The sequence below is a fragment of the Etheostoma spectabile genome, chromosome 2, assembly GCF_008692095.1.
Source record: "Etheostoma spectabile isolate EspeVRDwgs_2016 chromosome 2, UIUC_Espe_1.0, whole genome shotgun sequence".
In the NCBI taxonomy this organism is placed as follows: Eukaryota; Metazoa; Chordata; class Actinopteri; order Perciformes; family Percidae; genus Etheostoma; species Etheostoma spectabile.
In genome coordinates this window covers 10,476,652-10,497,268 of record NC_045734.1, presented here as the reverse complement: position 1 = coordinate 10,497,268, position 20,617 = coordinate 10,476,652, and the positions used below count along the sequence as shown (strand labels likewise).

Genomic DNA, 20,617 nt, shown 5'->3' with positions numbered 1-20,617 from the left:
ACAATTATGAACTTGAAAATTAGCATAATACGGGCGCTTTAAATATCAAACAAAGCAAAAAACAAGCAAACAATTCAATTTTTCAATTCAATTTTATTTATAGTATCAATTCATAACAAGAGTTATCTCAAGACACTTTACAGATAGAGTAGGTCTAGACCACTCTCCAGAATTTACAAGGACCCAACAGTTCTAGTAGTTTCCTCCAGAGCAAGCAACAGTGCGACAGTGGCGAGGAAAAACTCCCTTTTAGGCAGAAACCTCGGACAGACCCAGGCTCTTGGTAGGCGGCGTCTGACGGGCTGGTTGGGGTTAGTGGAAATAACAAAAATAGAAAAAATAGTATTTTTTGCAGTTCTTTGTAGTAGTTCATGGCATAGCAGGGCACTGTGCGGCATTACAAGGCACAGCAGGACGTAGCTGGGCACCACAGAGTGTAGCAGATGAACATGGCACCGCAGAACGTGTAGCGGGACCATGGCGACAGCTGCTACCATGATTTTGGAGCATCCCTGATCCGAGGGAACATGCTGGGGAAAAAAGAACATAAGGACTCCAGGGAATGACAAACATGTGGTGGTAATATTGGTAGCCTCAAAAAATATACAGTATCAGGCGAGCTTTACTGTGTACCAGTCTGGCATTCAAGTATGCATTAAATATATACTGTACAAGTAACCAGTAAAGGCAGCTTGATAGAGAAGGAGAGTATATGTTTATTTGTCCCTGTGACAGGATCCTACTGTTCACTAATTATCCAGCGGGACCACTAATAATGAGCTATTGAACCTGCTACTGAAGTGTTCTACCTCCTGGGAAGGCCATCAGCTGCTGCACTGCACTCACAGATCCATCAAATGCACAGAGGTCCTCCTGTTCATTAAGTTCCAGTCCCTAGCAAAGGATAGACAGGTCCAGAAAGGTCAGTTTAACCATCCCCAAAGCCGTTGAGACTTCTCAAAAAACTGGCTCATAAGTTGTCTTCACAAATCAGGAGGCATGTCACACTTATGGTAACTAACCATGTTTGCTTTTTTATAAGTTTATTTGCCTTAAAAGGCTTCACACAATCTGTATGACATTTCATTTTTTACCCTGGAATTGTATAAGCAAAAAACTTAAACAGCAAAATGGCAGTTATGATCATTCAGGTATTAAATATTATATTAAAAATAAGGAAAACACAACTGCATTACAGATACAGTTCTATGTCTCTATTTCTTACTTTGATCCTTCCAAACGCATAGAGAAGGAAGCACACGTGTGCAAGACCAATACTTTTCTCATCTAAAAGCCGACTGGACAACATTTACTCAGGGCGATCAATGTCCCATGTCCTTGGTCTTCTTTCTCATACACAAGGGAAATATGAACTTAAATACAACCTCACCTCCTTAATTTACCCTTTCACCAAGCAAAGGACAAGCTCTCTAGTACAGAAGCCCAAGGGAAATAGCCTGACTCCCTGTTCCCACACATCCTGAGGGGGCTGACCGGGGTTGGGATGGCACACTAGCTGAGTTAGCCATGAGTGAGGGTGGCCCTTAGCTTCATGGCACTCTGGATACACGCACACACACACATGCACATATACGCTGTTGCTGCTGCCTCTAAGAGGTGGGTGGATCAATTCCTCCTTCATAAGGGCTCTAGTCTGTTAAGGATATGACCAGAAGGTCATCAGATGGGAGTCAAACAGAGGTCCGTACGCCATCTCATTGGGGCAGGGGTTAGGACATGAACAAGGGGGCTTGTGCACACAGCATGTTGGGGGGCTTATGCAAGGTCAACAACATCACATGCATTCAGGAATACACATGATTGCAAAGACAGTGTAAGGTTTGTCATAACTGGGAAGGTTTGAGCTAGAATTGTTGGATTTAGGTGCACAGATATTGAACAATATGTCTTAAGGCTGAAAAGAGGGAAGAGAAGTGGTAATCAATGGTTTCTCTGTCCTGGGGTTTTGTAAGGCAGGCCAAGGTCTCACAGGACTCAGCATGAGGATGGCTCATGCTTGAGGTCAAGAGTGGCTGACATTTCTCCCACGGACTCCAGTGAGTGATATTATATCCCTCCTCGGGGCATCGCTTGAATAGAAATGTGTACAAACAAGCTTCAAAATTGAACAGGCATTTATTAAGCTATTTTAAAGATTTTTCATGGCCAATTTCAATTCCAAAAGGCAGCCAGTGTGACAACATTATTATCTAATCTTATTCAACAAGCAAACATTAGACATTCAACAAATGGAGTCATCACCTGCGCTACAAAGTGACTGTGTTCAAAGACTTATTTTAACTCTCACATGTTGGAGCCTGTCTCATTTTAATGCGGGGGGTGTGAAGGGGGGGGGGGTTGGGTGATGTTCTACTAAACATTTTGCAGGTTTGATATCCCAACTGGCATTTGTACAATCAATGTTCCTTTAAAGCTGGGGACTTGTGACTCTTTAGTGTCTATTGTCATCTCCCACAGTTGTCAGGTTATTTCCTCCCTCAGCATCAAAGCTAGTCCACATTAATGCAGGCAACATCCCCACTTACCTGAGGCGGCAGGCGGAGACTGTGCTTTCACAATTCTCCATGGAGTGTCATGTCTTTCCCCAGGATGTGCCTTTCTTCCATCCTCTGTCAGCACAGCAGGGCTTGTCATTTGGTTCTTGAATTTTTCATGCAGGTGGATTTGCATGATCACAGTTCTGTGTCACTTCTTCCCCTGGTAGATTAAATGCTGCCTAGCACTTGAACTTCCCTGTGACTTTGTTGAGGCAGAACAGAAGTAAGACAAGTGTGGTTATTGGGATTGTCAATGCAGGAGCTGTCTTGTTCCAAGGGGTGGCTCTTCACAATTTATAAGTTGGGCAATTAGACATGAGAGGCCCACAAAGACCACTTCAAACAAGGGCTGGTTTACATTTGCTACTGTATTGTTTACATCTGCAGTTATACGTCTGAGTCAGTCATTGTCTGTGGCATTTAGTAAAGACGTTGGACCATGCTGTGAAATTTTAGAGACAGCATATGTCATTTGGTTGGGTAGGACATCAGCAACAAAACCATCTGTTCAATCCAGCTGTACGCAGTATTCTACATATGAGCTAGGGCTATGAGTGATATATATGACAAATTAAATCATAAGCACATTTAATCACTTAACCATCTCTCTCTCCAAACACTCCACAGATCATAACAGCACCTCAAGATGAAAATATCCTTTGAGTTATTTTTAGTATTATTATTTATGTCAACAGATATCAATTTTAGAGCTCTCAATTATACTATGAGTATTATACTATGAGTATGAATCTTGGGTGAGACTCAGTAGTAGGTTTTCAATCGCAAACCTACAATTCCCATGACTGCCAGGAAAAAAGCTAATGATCCAGTGTTCAATTAAAGATTCTTCCTTTTTATTCCTTTACAGAAACTGGTTCTATATGGTATGTTAATTAAACGTGCTATCAAAATAACATTTAACAGATGAGCCAAAAGACAATAATCATGCAACATACTTCTCTTAATCCATTATAATAATTTACATATTATTTATGCAAGGGAAATGTGTTTTGAGTGTATGATCTTATCTACACTGTGCATCATTTAATCTGGCCCCAAGAAGCAGGTTTAGTGGACAAAAAGACTAAATAAATTAGAAGATAGACCCAAAATCACAATAACCTGTTTCATACGTCCAATAAAAGCATTTAGATGAAAGAAGTGAAATCAAATAATGACAGAGGTTGAGGTGAGTGTGGAAATGCAGGAAGCACGTCATAGGTGATATCAAAGAGTGCTTGGCAGAGATCTGCCTTTAATGTGCTTAACATGCTCAAAGATCTGGATTAATCTGTCATTAGTGGCAGACAACAAAAACTTTAAAGAGGGAGATACAGTTTGCTTCAGACAGAAAAATTCTTCAGCAGGCACTGTTAAACATGGTGGCTCATGCCTATGTGGAACATGTAAGCAACTGTAAATGTCTTGGGCCAAATTATACGCATTTGATAACGGAAGAGGGGATATTTAAGAAATTTTAAAAAAGTTACTTTTGAGTTACCAACTTCCTCAGAGAGAATTGTGTTAATATGACTTCCTATTGACTGTATTTTGCCATATGAGTGGCTTCTTAATTAATCCCTTTCAAAGGTTCTTAATATAATTCAATTTAAGTGAATTTCATTTAAGTGAATGACCTTTGACCTGAAGATGAAGATGCAACTGCAGGGACCAGACTTAAAGCCCTGTTGCAGATGTATGATGGTCATTTCTCATGACAAGGGAGAGAGACATAGATAGATAGATAGATAGATAGATAGATAGATAGATAGATAGATAGAGAGAGAGAGAGAAAGAGAGAGAGAGAGAGAGTCTTGTTCACAAATACCATGTGTCAGTTTGTACGTCTGAACAAGAAACAGTGGGCAGGCAGATGTTACGCATTATGAACCAGTCTACTGCCTCTAAAATTGTTCCGCAAATGAGGATCTTAATGAGAGGCAGTGTTTGTGGGTCAAGGAACAGCCTAATCATGCTAAGTCAATTGTATCTTTTCTCTTTCTGTACGTGGGTGTGCGTGTGTGTGTGTGTGTGTGTGTGTGTGTGTGTGTGTGTGTGTGTGTGTGTGTGTGTGTGCGTGCGTGCGTGCGTGTGTGTGTGTGTGTGTGTGTGCATGAGAGAGGGAGAGAGAGGCAGAGAGCAGATGAACCAACATTTGTCTGAAGAGAAGTGCCAGTCATCATATTTCTTCATTTTCCTCTTTCACCCTGTGCTCCAAATCTGGCTGGACACTTAAGTACATTAGCCACACAATATGGAGTTGTCTTGTCTCACCAGCAAAACAGATGTCAAACACACGTCTTTGTTCATTTTCCATTGCTTGCTCCAGTATTCAAAGCTTCCACTGAGGATTCAGAGATACAAAATGTATTGTGCATAATGTCTTTGACCTTAAAATAGATCATTAAAACATATAAAACCAGGCAAATATCAACAGGGGTGAGATATAAGTGTGTCTATTAAATGAAAAGCATTTTAAACATGACTGCCATATAAAGATCAATATCATATCTTTATGTTATTTCTCTTTGCTGTCATTTGTGTGGCTGTTGAGCTTTGATATAACAGCAGGGATTTACAGCCTTGTTAAACTTACAGACACAGATCATTCTATGTAGTTTATGTGTGTGTGTGTGTGTGTGTGTAATAGCACCAACTTTGACACATTTTGATATTTCTCTGACACTTTGCTGTGACATTTTATTATTCCACCTTTGATTTTTAGTTACACTAGATTACACAGTTACTGTGAAGGCTCTGTATACAAAATGTACAATGTATAAAATATAGACATGGCGTACGTACGTCTTCTTCTTTTTGAAAGCGTGTGCTCCTCAGAGCCCATAAGACTGCTTTAACATTTGAAAGGCATTATATTTAATTTCTCAAGTGATATAAATGTTTTATCAATTGTTTTGACATTGTGTTACCCCCAAAGATACAAGTGCATTTTTTAACCTAAATCTGATTTCATGACAAACAATGTATAATAACTTCAAAGTACATTTTAGACGTATGTACAGAATAATACAAACTCACATTAATAACAAATTTAATTGATTAATTTGTAACATTGAATTTTTGAATGTAGAGCCAATATTTTGAATATGCCCTAATTATTATGTCTGGAGGGGACTTGATATCCAAAAGGTTTTTTCCCAGAGCGCATCATGATTTGTCATAGCAGAAAAAACATCCACAATATTAAACGATTAAGAATTCTTTCACATATATAGTTTTATTTATTTGTTTTTTCTTCTAATTTAAAGCTAATGTATTTGACCCACGGTGGTTCGGCCTTGATCTTAATCGTTGCTCAGAGTTGGTCTTGATCAGCTAAAATGTGCTTCTGATGAGAGTCCAGTGGGAGGCATGGCCGATTGAAGAAGTCATTACCAGGGCGATTGTATATCCAGTTCTCTGGAGCCTTTAAAAATAATATCAAATCAAATCATGATTATTGGTCACATTCACTTCAACGCTTTGTGCAGTGGAATTTGGTTGTGCCTACCAGGAAGCAACTCAAAAACAGAAACAAATTTGAATAAAATACTATAGAACAAAATAACCAAATTGAATAAAATATGTTACAAAAGAAAGAAACAATAAAACAAGATATCAGTTTGTTTCAGAAAATTAAAATGAAACAGTGAAATATGGAAACAGATTGAGTTTCAGAAAATTGAAACAATGTAATCAATGCCTATAACATATTATTTTTATAGGCCTATTCCATGCAATGAATTAGCTACAGTGGGTGCTGGTGTTTAATTAGCCTGCATCACACCATGCATGCACACAATTTAGAACATTTGTTTATGCTTTCTTGTTGTGATAAAGAAACACACATTATAGCCCAATAATAAGCCAACTGTAGGCTTACCAATTATTTGATTATATATGTATACATATATAATCAAATATTGTATTGTGTAACCTCTAAGGTTAGGTTTTTGATCAATGTTTTTTGTCCAAAGGGTCCTCGTTTAATAGACTAATCTTGTACATACGATTGTATTGTACTTCATTTAAGTGTGTCCCTAGTGTAAATCATAGACTACAGTCTATGGTAAAAACATTTATTATTTGTATTTGTGAAAAGTGAAAACGTGTAACTATGTGACTAAAGTGTAACTATTTTCCTTAATATGCCTAAACAAAACTTAATTATGTCGAGGACCTCTTGAAACAACCATAATGATTGCTTATGTTACGCGGATCCACCTTTGGAAATCCGTGCATTCGTTCGGATAACTCCTGCCGTACGTCAACCCTGGCCGTCGTAAGATGACGTAATTACGTGACGCGGAGGGGAGGGACAGCAACAGAAAACAGCGGGCTTGTTTGAAAGCAGGAAAGCGTTTTGGTAGTTATTGACAACGGAGTGATTCACTAGGAAAGTTTGCTTTGGTGTTCTATAAAAGGCTACAAATGGTACGTTTAATTGATAATTAAACTTTGGCATTAAAGTATGTGGTGACGTTGTTCTGACGTATCTCGGAGGACTGTCAACAGCAGACAAGAAACGGAAAATATGAACGTTTGTTAAATGGGTAACGTTAGCTAGCTTAGATGCTACAGCAGCACAAGCTAACGTTATGTTGTATTAGCGACGTGTTGTAAAGCTTCTGCTACAGTGTTGATATCGGCTTGGTTCGGACGTTTCCAAAACGGGAAAGGGACAAACTGTGTACAGTTTTTTCTATAGTGCGTCCTGTGAGCTTGATTGTCTCCTCCAGCGAGTCTAAAGACATGTAGCTAACGTCAACGTTACTAACGTCAGATGAACTGTACAGATCCCCTCTCGATATTGCCTTCAAAAAGACAAACTCGTTTCCAAATGAACAGTGTCATCGCTGATTAAATACGAAGGGCTTATTACATGCAGACAACTGTATACTCTTTTTATCCACTGCCACACGTTTTCAAAGTGTCCCAACTGATCTAAGTTGTTATTTTGTTTCCCTTTCAGTCCCAAAATGTCCTCCAAAGACGACATCCTGGTTTTGGAGGAGCACGTAAAGAGTTTATCAGATGAATTAATGCAATGCCAGGTGTGTATGAACGTGTGTTCAAAAGAGATGTGCACACACTGCTGGATTGTGGTATCTGCTGTCTAAAGAATGTTATTACACTATAGTAAACACAGAGGTTTTAACGCTTCCCAATAGCACGATCACATGAAATTGCTTTCAAATACTGACATTTATTGAGTGAACTAATGACAGCAAGTTCACTCTGCAAAAGTTTGTTTATTGAGATTACCATTAGTTGTTGTTATGGGTCCAAAATGTTAAAATAAAATACATGCTATAATATTCATCAATGTTTTCACTTACAGTTCATACAGTAAACAGTAAAGTAACTACACTTTACTATCATTTCACCAACTCCTACATATACATTTCAAATATATGGCACGCTGTTCTAGTGAGATATGGCCCTATAAATTACAGTTTCCTTCATAGCAGAGTAATGTGATCCTTCTTCACCTTGTTTGATTGCTGAGTTGACAATTGGTCGCTCCGTGTGAATACGATTTTCCATTTCTCCATAATGATTACATGAACTGTTATTTTTATATATTTGAATTTTTCGTGAGCCTAATGAAGCAATGAGTAAAATTCATTGCTCTTACCGGTGTACATTTTTTGTCTGACTACATGTACATCTTACAGTTGCCATTGTCAGAACCTCTTATGACGATTTTTTTACATCTTTGCTATTTGCATTTTTTGCTACATATCACACCATTTCTCAACTTACTTACAATATATTTATTTTTTTGAACAGATAAAAACATAATGTGTCATTGTGTAACATAATTAAAAAGTATTTCTGGGGAGATAAATTAACAATGCCTGCTGGAAAGTATATTAGTCAGCGGTTTCTGTTTCACCTCCACAAATTTTAACTCACAAGGCATGAACTAATGGTTATAGTTTTGAAGGTTTAGGACTAGCAGTTGAAATTTAAAAGCATATATACTATCAGGGAGTTAGTTATTACTTTTTGTTATTTTACTTTTGTTGGTTTTACTAGGCTAAGTTGCATAAGGCTTATTTTAATTGTTTAGTTGTCACTACTGATTAGCTGCAAAAGTCTGAAAATGACCTGACCGTACTTTCAGCAAAGACAGTAAATAATGTGCAGCAAATATCTGCTTCCAGAGTACATTTGAATCAATTGACCCCCCATTTTTCTATTTATTTAAATACACACAAACACATAGACACAGAAATTGCTCGTGAACAGATTTGAGAACCTTTCATCTTCCCTTTATAAGTCAGTTATTGAGGGATGGTGTCCTTGCATACCCACCACCAGGTGGTGCCTAATAACATGAGTAAACTTAACCCAGCATTTGTCACTGCATATTCACATTACCTTACTATACAGGTAGGTAGACAGCTGTAGGGTTCAGCAGGTGATGTGTTACATTTGAGTTTTTATTAGACTATAGATGTCACCTGAAATGTGCCAGGAACATTTGTAACTTCACAAACTTGTAAAGTGAGTGATGCAAAATGGATGCACCCACGTAATTATTTTAAAAAAAAACTATTACAGTCTCACGGATATTTTGAGCCCTTTTTATTTTAAAATTATAATTTACTAAACAGTTTGTTGATTACCATCTGTATGATTGTTTTGTCTTGTTTCATGTTTTGTAAGGGGTTTCCAGTGTTGGGAAAAGTAAAGGAGTTTGTATTATTAGGCGTGTTTGCTCATCTAATAACCCAGAAAAAGCAACTGCTAACTGCTGTGCATCACTTATTTAATAATAGCACTGAGTAGGCCTTTGTCCTACAAACATTATGACTAGCAAATACGAGCATCTTTACACTGTAAACATGTAACATCCATGTTAAAATGTTTGTTTCAGTTGTAAAGCACTATACTCCTACAAGTTTAGCGCGGATATTTTGTTCACTTCAGACATTTCCTGCTGCCCTCCACTAAACATTGATGCCATCCTTGGTGGTCTTGTCTAGAGTAGAACATCAGTGATTCTGTCTATCTAATAGGGACCTTTAGTTGTGCAGTGTACCATTTAAATAGTTGCATTTGAATATGACTGATGTCTTAAGTCTCCGGCAAGATGTACTCAAGGACAGCCATTAACTACAAAGAGTCTCATCTGTCGGCCAGCAAATGTTCCTCCTAGATCATGGTAATTTTATTAATATGTGGCTGAATTCCAGTGGCTTTCTTTGGTATGTTCAGCCCATGGTGTTTTAGTGTCTAGATTCAAAATGAATAATTCAGCCATCATCAAACACACATTCAATGCATCTTTAAGTACATATATGGCAGAGGAGAGGTCTTGATGAAAGTCCTGACTGAACACTTGTCCGTGGAATGGCTAATAGCAGCCAAAGGCCAGGCAGAGGGAGACCACCTATTTCAAGTCAACCAAGCTGCTTAATTTCATCGTTAGCTGCATTGCAGGGCTGCTTTGCTGAGATCTCTATCCTCCTGTCTCTCCTACTGGACACATACACACACACACACACACACACACACACACACACACACACACACACACACACACACACACACACACACACACACACACACACACACACACACACACACACACACAAATAAATACAGAGACATAGATCTACAGTCCTTCCACTTATGTGTTCAGCTCATGGTCTTATCAAGGTTTGCTTCTGCCATTTTAGTAAATAATTGATTAGACACTTTTGAAAAGGGGGTTAAAATTCATGTACTAATTGGAGACCAGTAGATTCCAGTGGGAGGGATGACTTTTATCTTATGATGATGTGAACATAATTTATCAGATAATTTTATATTAAGTCGATTTTGTATGATTCTGTCTTTTAATGTCAGAAAATGTAGTTTTTAGATGTCCCTCATTAAATGTAATGCAGCTTAAAAATGTTAGAAAAAATAGAGACAATTTGAATTGGAAATGTGTCAGGGGCTGGCTGGGTTTTTCTACTTGAAGATGACTCTCTCTGTCATCAGTTTTGAGGTTCTTTGGGGCTAGTTACTTTGGAGCTGTAGTGGAAAACATATCTGGAGCGCAATTGATTAATAAAGCAAATGCAAGCTCGACTGCTGTGTTTTGATTTAGATCCCAGCTCTCCCCAGTCATAAATAGTGCATAATGACAAGTGTCAATGCTGGCTCCCCTTGAGTCGAAGGTCACATCTCTGCGATTCCTGTTTAGAGAGGCTCATGATGAGGGAGGGCAGGCCAGATCAAAAACTATTTTGTACAAAATATTTAAATTATTGATTGACTACCCCTTCTGTCGTATACTAATGTTATTGAGCATCCTATTTATTTATTTTCTTTTTCAGTTTTAAAAAGGGCTGTGACTTTACTGGTAACCTAAAAAGCTATTTATCATAATTAGGAATAACAGCTGTTGACCTGCAAAATCCTTTTATTTTCACAGGCAGACAAGGAGTTTGTGTGGTCCCTATGGAAACGCCTGCAAGTGGCAAATCCAGACTTGACCCAAGCTGTCAGTTTGGTGGTTGAGCGGTGAGTAGATTAATTTTTCAAACTGCTACCTGAGAGGCTCAGTAGCTGAAAATTCCTTTATCTCACAAGTGAACAGAAATATGTGTGAAAGTCGTTCAAGGGGGTGTTTAAGGCACCTTGGCCATTCTTCTGGGGTTACGACGGAATCGGGTGCAGATGCCGATTTAAGCCTTTTTATCCCCGGTCTAGCAGTTCAACCATGGAAACCCTTTTAATGAAAACACTCCTCCTCTGCCGCAACTGTTCTGGACAGTTGAAACACTCCTGCCAAATACTTGTCTTTATCGGATATATTGTAAGATTGAATATGACTTCTTTTGCAGGGTGGCTAAGCTGCACTAAACACAGTGGCATGGGAACTTTCAGAAAAGAACAGCGGCACAGGCTTTTTCACAGATGATGCACAGTTGGGAAGATTAAATATATTCCTCCTTATTAGGGTTTCCCTTTTTCTTTTTTTACATTTGACTTTAAGTTATCTTTGATGCTGGTATCACTGCAGTTTGAACACTGTTTTTTTTCCACTTACATATTGTATGTTGAATTAAATGAAAAGCTTTATTCAATACTTGGACTAGTTTTGACTAACTTTTCCTTTTGAGGATACCTTGGAATTATATTTTCTCTATCATGGGTGCATATCAAGTACATTTTGAGGCCCATCAGTTGTTTGTAGACCCTTAACAGGGGTAAAACACAGTGCAGTAGCGTGCAGACACAGAGTTCCTCTGTACCTGTGCCTCTCATTCCTTCTCCACACCCTCTTCAGTTCCTTTATAGCCCCCATAGTAAACCCATCAAAGTATGTTGGTCCGCTGAGACTCGTGGGGAAACATGCACCCAGAGAGTGTATGTGTATTGTATCACCTGATGCGCAGGAGGATATTGACATGGTAATTGTGTCGACTCCAGTCAAGCGCTGGTGCCCACTGGGAACCGCCATTCACCCTCCCCTCCCCTTCCTGTGCGGATCTTGTAGAGTGATTGGTTGGTTGCTCAGGACATGGTGAGCACAGCCCAATATACAAGGAGATGTAGCTAAACCAGCCTGCATTCCAGCTCCTCCAGAGACACAAGATACTTATTTCAGTGCCTACCAGGGGAGAGAACTGATCAGAAGAGGCAAAGAGACGAGAAAAAAGGCCTCACAGATGGGGGGTGTAGAAGGAGCAAGTGGTGAGTGGAGGGAATGGGTGGCCCCTGGTGGCCTAAAGCAGTTGAAACAAACAGGTCCCCTATTGATGCCTTGTTTTTGCCTCCCTAAAATTTCATTATGATAAAAGAGGTGCTAGTGGGCTATAGAGAAACGTTCAGTTTGGTGCAGCAGCAGGATAGTACAGTAGCTCACATTTTATAACTGATTTTCCCTTTTTCTTCTCATTGATAATACTTTTCTTAAAGAGTAGTTTGCATACACATGCAAAGAAAGAGAACACTAGAAGAAGAACTGAACACTAATTGCTTATATGTAAAGGGATCTTCTCTATTTACCAAGTACAGCAGGTGGACAAACAATTAGGAATTAGGAACTTACAAAGTGCAGGATTTAAACTTAAAGCAGGAAAGTATTAGGGAACCAATGTTAAATAGTACTATCAAGGGGCACCTGTGTAGGTCACCTGGTTGAGCATGCGTCCCATGTACAGAAGATCAGTCCTTGCAGCCCCAGCTGTAGGTTCAATTCCAACCTGCAGCCCTTTGCTGCATGTCATTCCACCGCTCTCTCCCCTTTCATGTTTTCAGCTCTCCTATCAAATAAAGTTCTTAAATTCCCAATGAATAATCTCTAAAAAAAAAAGTCATATGACATCAGACCAATAAAACTAACTAAAACCTTATATATATAGACTTCTGAAAAGTCTGCTTGTCTTTGTATCTCTATCTACTGCACATTCTCTGTGATTCAAATTTATAAAGCAATTACAGTATTGGGGATAGAGGGACGTTTTTGTAGGCATGATGTACTATGCGTTGTCCAATTGTTGTAACCCTTCTGCCTCAAGACATTCAATTGTAGATGCTTATGGACACAAACCCATCTGTTTTTCTTTTCTCTTTTTTATAGTGAGAAGAACAAAGCTGAGAACAAGGACAGGAAAGTGTTGGAGATCCTTCAGTCCAAAGACTACAAGATACAGGAGCTGGAACAGGTAGAGTACAGTTTGGTCTAATTTACCGTTCTCTGTTTAGCAAATGTCTGTTAGATCTCCGACACATTAATGGAGGTGGGTAATTCATCCAGGTCTGAAATATTTACTTGACAAAGGCTACTAGTTGTATGCAGTAGGATGTTTTAGAAAATCAAGTAGATATTGCTAATCAGATTGTATTCATTTACTAAATTAGTAGGAAAAATAATTTAGTTTATTGTAAAAAATAATAATAACCAAAGTTGTGTGTATTTTTAACTGAACACCTTAAACTCACTCTCTCTCTTTCTTTGGCACCACCTCTGTATAATATTTCTTGATGGTATGATGGCTGATGATAATGACATCACCAATGTAATTAACTCCAAATCATCATTCCTTCACTGAGGCATCTGTCAGTCTCCTTCATTAGCATCCCTCATCCAAAAGCGTGTTCATTACTAAAGAGACTGGCTGTAATGGAATCATCAGCTTGCTTTTTTCCTTCTTTTTTTTTTTTTTTTTTTTTTTTTTTTTACAAAACTCTCCTCAGCCATTTTATCCAGTCAATACAGTAGCTATAGTACTCACTCATTGGAGCACAGTAAATGTGATTACATCCAACTTTATTTCAGTGTATTATTTGGGTCTTTTAGTTTGAGGGCAATGCAATTAGCCAACATAGTGCACTGTTTTCTCAGTTTTCACACAAATGCAAAAAAAAACATAACAGGGATTCCCAAGTACTATAAAAGCCTTCTTGATGTGGATTTGTTATAAATATTAAGTTGGTGTTTAAGTTTAAAGTTCAAGGATAAGACTGCATCAACAATGCTACAATAAACAGGCTTCTATATCATATGAGATAACTGACCCATTGTTGAACAAATATTTATAAGCTAAAACTTAAGATCAAGTGTAAGGCACTCAGTAATAAATATGTTAGATATTTCTATTTTATTGCATTATTGCAATATATGTACTGTAACTACCGTGTTCTAGTTGCTGTCTCTATAAGAACAGCCTGCTGTTGCATATTATGAATTTAGTTGTTCTGTGAATGGCACTTTAGAAATGAATTTTTTTTTTTTTACATTCCAGATGGGTACACTCAAAAATTCTAAACATAATTACATCAACAAGGCTTGGTTTAAATGGTTATTGATCTGCAATACTGTAACTATTATTAGTAGCTTAAACAAATAGCTGGCAGGCAATAGCCACACATTCTTAATCTTTTTTTCTCACACTATACCATTTCCTCTAGTGTGTCACATTTGCAAACCAACCTTCTGCACCTATTATTATAATTGAGTTATTCATTCATTCATTACTTATAACCCAAAGTAATATAAAAGTATTTGTAAAAACCTTATCTATGACTAATCAGCTGATCTTATGGATTGTAAATTGACTTTCACAGTAAAGCCAATAAAAGGAATTCTTGCATTTCCATACTTGCATGTGTCTGTTTCTGCTCTTTAAACTGTTGGTAATGGAACTTGCAAGCTACTTGAGAATCTCATTAAAACCACTGAGCTCTGTGCTGTCATTTGGACCTCTGACAGTCATTATCTCTTCCACAGTCTTGAGCCATACACAACCACATATAATATAGTGTAAGAATTGTGTTGGCCTCTTTTTTTTTTGGGGGAGATGTGATGGTCCACTGAGTCAACACAGGATCTTACATTGCTCCTAATATCTCTACTCCCCAACTTTGATGTGTTTTTTTTCTTCTCTAGTCTTGCTTTTTCCGTCCACCTCTTCGTCTAAATACAGTACTTTCCCTCGCTACTCCTTTCCATTTTTATAACATAATTAGCTTTCATTTTTGAACTGCACTGGGAATTTTCAAATGCTAATCTTTCTGTCCTAGACCTCTTAACTTGGCGGAACCCCCCTTTTTTTTCTTTTCTATCAATTGAGCACTACTGGGGTTCAAATTGTTCTTGCCTAGCTCATTATCAACGTTTGAATTTATTTTCTGCTCTCCAGTATAAATCTCTATTAAAGCCCCTCTGTTCTTAGCACGGCGAGCTAGGAGTAGCGGGGAACGCTAAATCCACTATCTGGATATATTTGAGCGATTTCTCTCAACATGGCAATTAATTGCATCCCAGAGCACAGTGTTATTTGAGAGGAGGCTGTACCCACAGAAGGCTGTGGATTAAAAGCCAATGCCAAACCCCAGCTGATGCGGTGTTAAGACGCCAGCCTCCTCCCACTAATGCCATAAAGGCTGCCAAAAAACATATGTGAACATATTCCAGCATCAAAAGTGGGTGGTCATTAAAATCACTGTTCACACAATTCCTGCTGACCTCTGGTTTGATAGACCTTGCAAATCATTAAATTGATCATTGTGGAGCTTTATGATATTTTGTGACTCACAATAGATTTAAAAAGAGTTTGATCTTAATAGTCAAGTGTGTGTGTGTGGTAGCTTTCTGTTTAACAAAAATGTCACTTGACAGAACCTTAATTGGCAACTGTTTGGATAATAGATCGATCAATTTAGGTAATTTTTCAAACAAAAATGCAGAAATACTTGTTGGTTCTTTTCTAGTAAACTGAATATCTTTGGGTCTGGAATTGTTTTTGGACAAAACAAGACTTAATGTCGTCAACATGGGCCCTTGGAAATTGCAATGGGCATTTTTCAATAATCAAGAAAATAATTGGTAGGATAATCTCGTATGGAAAGTATCTTGTGAAAGTAATCATAAATTGCATCCCAATTTCTGTTGCAAGAACCCTAAGAGTAAAAAACTTGTAAACAATTCAGATCCTATTTTGGATAATTGTTTTCTAAGACATAAATCCATAATATAACATGGGTCTTTCTATCTGTCTTTTTTTTTTTCTGTCTCGCTGTGTACAACAGAAAGTGACAGGGCAGCAACAGGAGATTAACAACTTGGTACAGAGGAGGACAACAGTGGACGAGGAGAGTGCCTTAATGAAGAAGGAGCTGACAGCTCTGCGTGAGCAACTGGTCAATAACAGGCAGGAACTTAAGGTTGGTGGAACAAATATCTGTGGCAGTCTGGGCCTCGGAGTAAAAAAAAAATCTCTTTTCTGCGTGGCACTGAACACGACAAGCCCCTTGTGGCTGTAGCCACAGGCATTTGAATCACTTAGAAGAGTAAGATGGATATCTCACCTTTTCTTGCTTTTAGCTTTCTTCCCTGCTACTGACAAACAGAGAATAGGTAACAGTGGGAAAGAGAGTGTGTGTGTGTGTGTGTGTGTGTGTGTGTGTGTGTGTGTGTGTGTGTGTGTGTGTGTGTGTGTGTGTGTGTGTGTGTGTGTGTGTGTGTGTGTGTGTGTGTGTGTGTGTGTGTGTGTGTGTGTGTGTGTGTGTGTGTGTGTGTGTGAGAGAGAGAGAGAGAAAGGGAGAGAAAGGAAAGCAGGTTGTTAACTTGCAGATAAATACTTAATGACATGCTTCAGTGGGGGGAAAGTGTGCATGTGATAGTGTGGCTTCTCCCTAATTATGCTTAGTTGGGACCTGGCTATGATTTATTGATAAAGGAATGGTCCTTACATAGTCTTGGTGAGGTCTCATGGCGAGAAATTGTGGGGGACAGCATCAAAGGAGACCTAGGTTGAGTCTAATGGGTCTTGCAGCAGGCACCATTCTCATTAGGAGCCTGCTATTAAAGCCGACACACTGGCCCCTGTACCTGCATGAGCCCAGCTCTTGCGGCATGGCTCGGCCCACACCAGCCAACATCTGGCCGCATGAACCCAGTCATACAACACAGGTGACCTTGGCCAATCAGTGGCCCATGCAGGGGGCTCCCGCAGCAAAACCGGTCCAGCCATTTACATATTCATTTCCACCTCAACCCCTTGGGTTGCTTCTCTTTGTTCTTCTCGATCTTTCTTTTTTCTTTCATTTCTTTTCAGTTTGAATGGCTCCTTTTTCAATTTTTTCCCCTCCGTTACCGTTGTTTATTTGGCCCTCATGACCCCTCACTCTCCTCCTTACACACACACACCTCTCTTATCCAGGAAATGAAGACGAAGTGTAGGAGGAAAGAGGAGGAGGAGCGGCAGGTGGTGCAGGCTCTAGAGGAGGAGAAAGAGGGATTAACCTCCCGCTGGGCTGCCCTGCGAGCTGACCTGGAGGAGAAAGAGAGGCAGGCCAGCAGCCAACGAGACCAGGGGGATGCTGCCCAGAACAGAGTCAAGGTATGAACACGGGGACAAGTCCATTCAGACACACACAAAGTTGTTCAGGAAGAGCCCCGTCCTCCAGTTTTCCCTTTCTTCTGCACACCCTGAACTCCCAGATCCTTCATACCCTTTGCTCCTCACAATGTGAATATAAAATATCTCTGTTGAAAAACACACAATTTAAATATACAGGGACTGTATTCGAAGGAAGGAAAAATTATGATTCAACATGTGGTAGATAGATCTTCCTTTGGGGTGAAAAAATAAATGAAGCTTACGACAACAGATTTTTCATGACGTCATTTGCTTGTCTGGATGCAAGAGTTTGTAGTTGTGAGGTCATTTATTTTTCCCAAATGCAAGCAGGTAGTATTCAGAATCTGTCTATTGCTCCAGTCATTGGTATCAATCAATACTTCCTATCTCTGTGGACATTTAAAATACAGTGATTAGATATTGACAGCAAAGTTGCTTTTTAAACATTTACCAATCAAATCTCTACAAAGTCCTGGGGAGCTTTCATTTCAACGTGCCACCTTTTGCCATTGACTTACAGAAATCAGTTGCCTGCCAGCAATACTAGAGTCTCAGGACATAGGAGCAGCCTAAAAGCCTCACATTACATTCATGTAATGAAACATATTGCTACGCTAGTCAAATGGAGTCAGACAGAAAAGCTTAAATAAGTCAGAGCTGCATAGTAATTACACTTGGACAGGATGGAGCCAAGCAGCTAGTCTATGCACATCTATCACAGCCTAAGACATTCCACCAGTTTCTCGTTTTTTGTATCATACATTGATTTAAGAGATGGAGATAGAGAACATGGGGTGTGCGGTGGATACATCATGCAAATTTGTTTTACATAGCAAAGATTTGTCCATGAATTTATAATTTAAATCAGTGCATGCATAGATAAGGTACAACAACAGACCAAGGGAACAAAATTAAAAAACACAATGTGGTAGCCCTAAAGCTAATACAAACTTAGCTATCCTCCTTATTATGTTCACTTACCTAAACACGTAAGTACCTTATTGACATAACATGTTTTGTCTAAAATAAAAGTTATACAATTTTTCTTCAAAAACTAAGCATTTTGTTTTCGTGCAGGGTAGTCAATTTGTCCTCCCATGTATAGCCACCAAACCAACATGATTGCTGTTGATGTACTTTACGCAGCATCCTTTCATGTCCATTCTTGTAATTCCCCAAGTCTAATTAATTTTGCATATGGTTAATACTGGCTTAGTGAAATGCTGTTTAATTACATAGAATCTGTCAAGGTTTGGGGACCTTTGTGTGTTTGATGCCGTGCAACCTGCCCTGCTCTAATGGTTTCTTCTTATTAAGAAAAATCTGTCACTAACACCTTGTCTACACCTGCTGCACAGCGAAAGCAGCAAAGTAGCAGCAGCTGCAGTCCCACATCTCTACTGGATCTGTTCAGCCACAGGGCTGCTATGTAGTGCTTACAACCCAAAGCACAATCAATGTAGTTACATGTGTAAATTGGAAGTAAATATATTTGGAGCCTAAAACAATGCTTTAGGTTAAAGTGTGATAGAAATATGAGCTGTTACTTGGCCAGTTTAGACAAGTTTATGGATTAAAACAGAATTCATTTAAAATTGATTATTAAAACAGAGAAAATGGTTTAAACATGTGTAATGTGAACAACCAGTACAATATATGGTTTGTTTAATATCCAACCTTTATACTTTGTTTAAACTGTGAAATGAAACCTCTCAGATTTGCAACATCACTAGTCTCTGCTGCATTTACATGGACTAGTACTCAATCCACTGCAGACACATAGTGCTCTATGTTCCTGAAATAGAAATAAACTATTGTTACTCTTCCACACCAGGAGTTGGAGAAGGAGCTACACAATGCTTGGCAGGAGTTGTCCAGCTTGCAGAGCCACAGTAGCAGTCTAACAGCTCAGCTTTCTTCAAAAGAGAGGGAGGTGGCAGCAAAAGAGGGGCAACTCAATCAACTTCGGTGAGCCCTTCCAACTTAAGTATTGCCCACTACACCTCAGTGTCTGTTTTCTTGTGACAACCACACCTGAATTGGTTATATTTACGGGTAATGTAATTATTTAAAGGAAGCATGCCTCTGTCCTGTGTAGACATATGCATATACATTACTTCCCGTGTTACTTTGTGGAGCGGTTAGTATATTGCTGTCTACACTGTGAGGCTTGGGGGTGACAGATTTCTTCCACTCTAGCTCACCTAAAGCCACTTGATAAGCCCTGCATAGTGGATGTGCTTTAAAAGAAGGAGAACAGGGAAACAGGGCAGGCTTTGACTAAGCTTTAGTCGATATGATAAAAACTGTGAGAACCGTAGGAGCCTTAGTGGTAATCTCAACCTTTTTTAACTACTTTTCTGTTTTAATGCCAGAGGCATTTTGACATGTCAGTCACCCTAGGACTAGATACCATTCTTCAAGTTTTAGCTGGGTGAATAAATATATCCGTTTAAGTTAATGGAGCATTTTCTCGTCATTCCATGCGACACAAAACAAAGTTCAGATGACATCGTGACATGTTTTTTTTGTTAAAGATTATTTTTTGGGGGCTTTTCCCTTCATTTTAGAGTGACAGTGGATAGACAGGAAAGGTGGGAGAGAGATGGGGGATGACACGCAGCAAAGGGCCGCAGGCTGGATTCAAACCTGGGCTGCTGCAAAGGCCTCAGCCTACATGGGGCGCACGCTCTTACTGGGTGAGCTAGAGGCCACCCCTGACTTTGCTACAGTGGAGCTCGAAGGTTTGGGCCCCCCAGGTAAAAATTTGTATTAATGTGCATAAAGGAGCCAAGAAAAGATGGAGAAATCTCCAAAAGGCATCAAATGACACATTAGACATTTGTATAATCGGTCACAAAAAGTTTGGTTTTATTTCCATAATTTACACTTTCAAAATAACAGAAAACAAAAAAGTGGCATCTGCAAAAGTTTGGGCACCCTGCAGAGTTAATACCTTGTATGGCCCCCTTTGGCAAGTATCACAGCTTGGAAACGCTTCTTGTAGCCAGCCAAGAGTTGTTCAATTCTTATTTGAGGTATCTCCGCTCATTCTTCCTTCCAAAAGTCTTCCAGTTCTTTGAGATTTCTGGCCTGTCTGTCACAAACTGCATTTTTAAGGTCTATCCATAGATTTTCAAATAGTTGAGGACAGGAGATTGTGAAGGTCATGGCAAAACCTTCAGT

General features: G+C 39.1%; 1 protein-coding gene across 4 annotated transcripts in view; it reads left to right on the top strand.

Annotated features, from left to right (window-relative positions):
* Positions 1–6,876: 6,876 nt before the first annotated feature.
* Positions 6,877–20,617, top strand: part of cntln (centlein, centrosomal protein) — an 87,256-nt gene continuing 73,515 nt past the window's right edge. For 3 of the 4 annotated variants that reach the window (XR_004334958.1, XR_004334956.1, XM_032535301.1), the window contains exons 1-7: positions 6,877–7,232; positions 7,531–7,612; positions 10,993–11,081; positions 13,147–13,231; positions 16,098–16,232; positions 17,231–17,410; positions 19,266–19,399. Coding sequence is in view for 2 of the 4 variants with exons in the window: in XM_032535301.1 (XP_032391192.1) it covers positions 7,538–7,612; positions 10,993–11,081; positions 13,147–13,231; positions 16,098–16,232; positions 17,231–17,410; positions 19,266–19,399 (698 nt within the window). In the remaining 2 variants the exon portion in view is untranslated. The remainder of the gene's footprint in view (positions 7,233–7,530; positions 7,613–10,992; positions 11,082–13,146; positions 13,232–16,097; positions 16,233–17,230; positions 17,411–19,265; positions 19,400–20,617) is intronic. The other variant, XM_032535303.1, reaches the window with a different exon arrangement.